Raw genomic sequence first — 920 nt, forward strand, 5'->3', positions numbered from 1 at the left:
ACTCACAGTCTAGGTCCGTCACAACAGATCCTCTAGCGCTACTATCAGCCCTAGTGGTCATCGGGGAGACCTAAAACATATCTTTCCATACCAACCTCAAGATATCCTCACCTCAATAGAACCTCTCGATCGTCTACTTTGCGAATGCTGTATCAGCTTAGGGTCCTTTACAGCGTGGCTTGAGCCGCCACAACAGAAGGCCGACTTCATCTTAGTCGACCAGGACTCCTTTCCATTGCTGTTATTCTCAGTCGCTGAGGAGCTGCTCTCCTCGTTACTCTTCTTAAAGAGGCGGACCATACGCTGATATGTAGAAAAAATACAACTTGAGCAGGCTGAAATGACTTAGTGTCGACACTTAGTATCAACAGAACGCCATATAAAAGAGATATGCAAAAGTATCATTAACCAATACGAAGTGAATGAACTTAGGCTGCTACAACTTTTCTCCTTAATTTCCATACCCAACTACTACATAATCGAAACACATCCGTTTCTATTACAAAGCTCGATTAACAAGTTTTCCACAACATCCTAATACAGGATTTCGATCGGCAAATTCATAGTAGGGTTTGCATAACAGCATAGACAAGAAGGGAGGGGTATAAGCGATTCGACCTACCAGCCCGTATGAGGAATTTCCAACCAAGTTGATCCCCAATTCATTATTATTAATACTACTATCAACATGCTAACACTCGAAGAATAACGATACGAAATCCCTCACTACTCTCCAACAGCTCCTTACTACGGTTAACCTACTAAGTGGCAGCTGAGGCCGCCGACCCCGACACTTTTAAGTGAACAAATTTGGGCATGTAATATGACTTAACTACATTATATAACACTATAGGATTCCTGAATCGATAATCTACATGGGGTGGCATACTCCTGTATTTATAATAATGACAGGGCGGTCT

General features: G+C 42.4%; 1 protein-coding gene across 1 annotated transcript; it reads right to left on the reverse strand.

Annotated features, from left to right (window-relative positions):
• Positions 1–111: 111 nt before the first annotated feature.
• Positions 112–300, reverse strand: Pmar_PMAR006688 (hypothetical protein; the record flags this gene model as incomplete). Its single annotated transcript, XM_002777505.1, has 1 exon — positions 112–300. A coding segment is annotated over one exon (189 nt), but the record flags the coding sequence as incomplete, so codon positions are not given.
• Between the last annotated feature and the right edge of the window lie 620 nt (positions 301–920).

Source organism: Perkinsus marinus (genome assembly GCF_000006405.1).
Source record: "Perkinsus marinus ATCC 50983 genomic scaffold scf_1104296951564, whole genome shotgun sequence".
NCBI classification, from domain to species: domain Eukaryota; phylum Perkinsozoa; order Perkinsida; family Perkinsidae; genus Perkinsus; species Perkinsus marinus.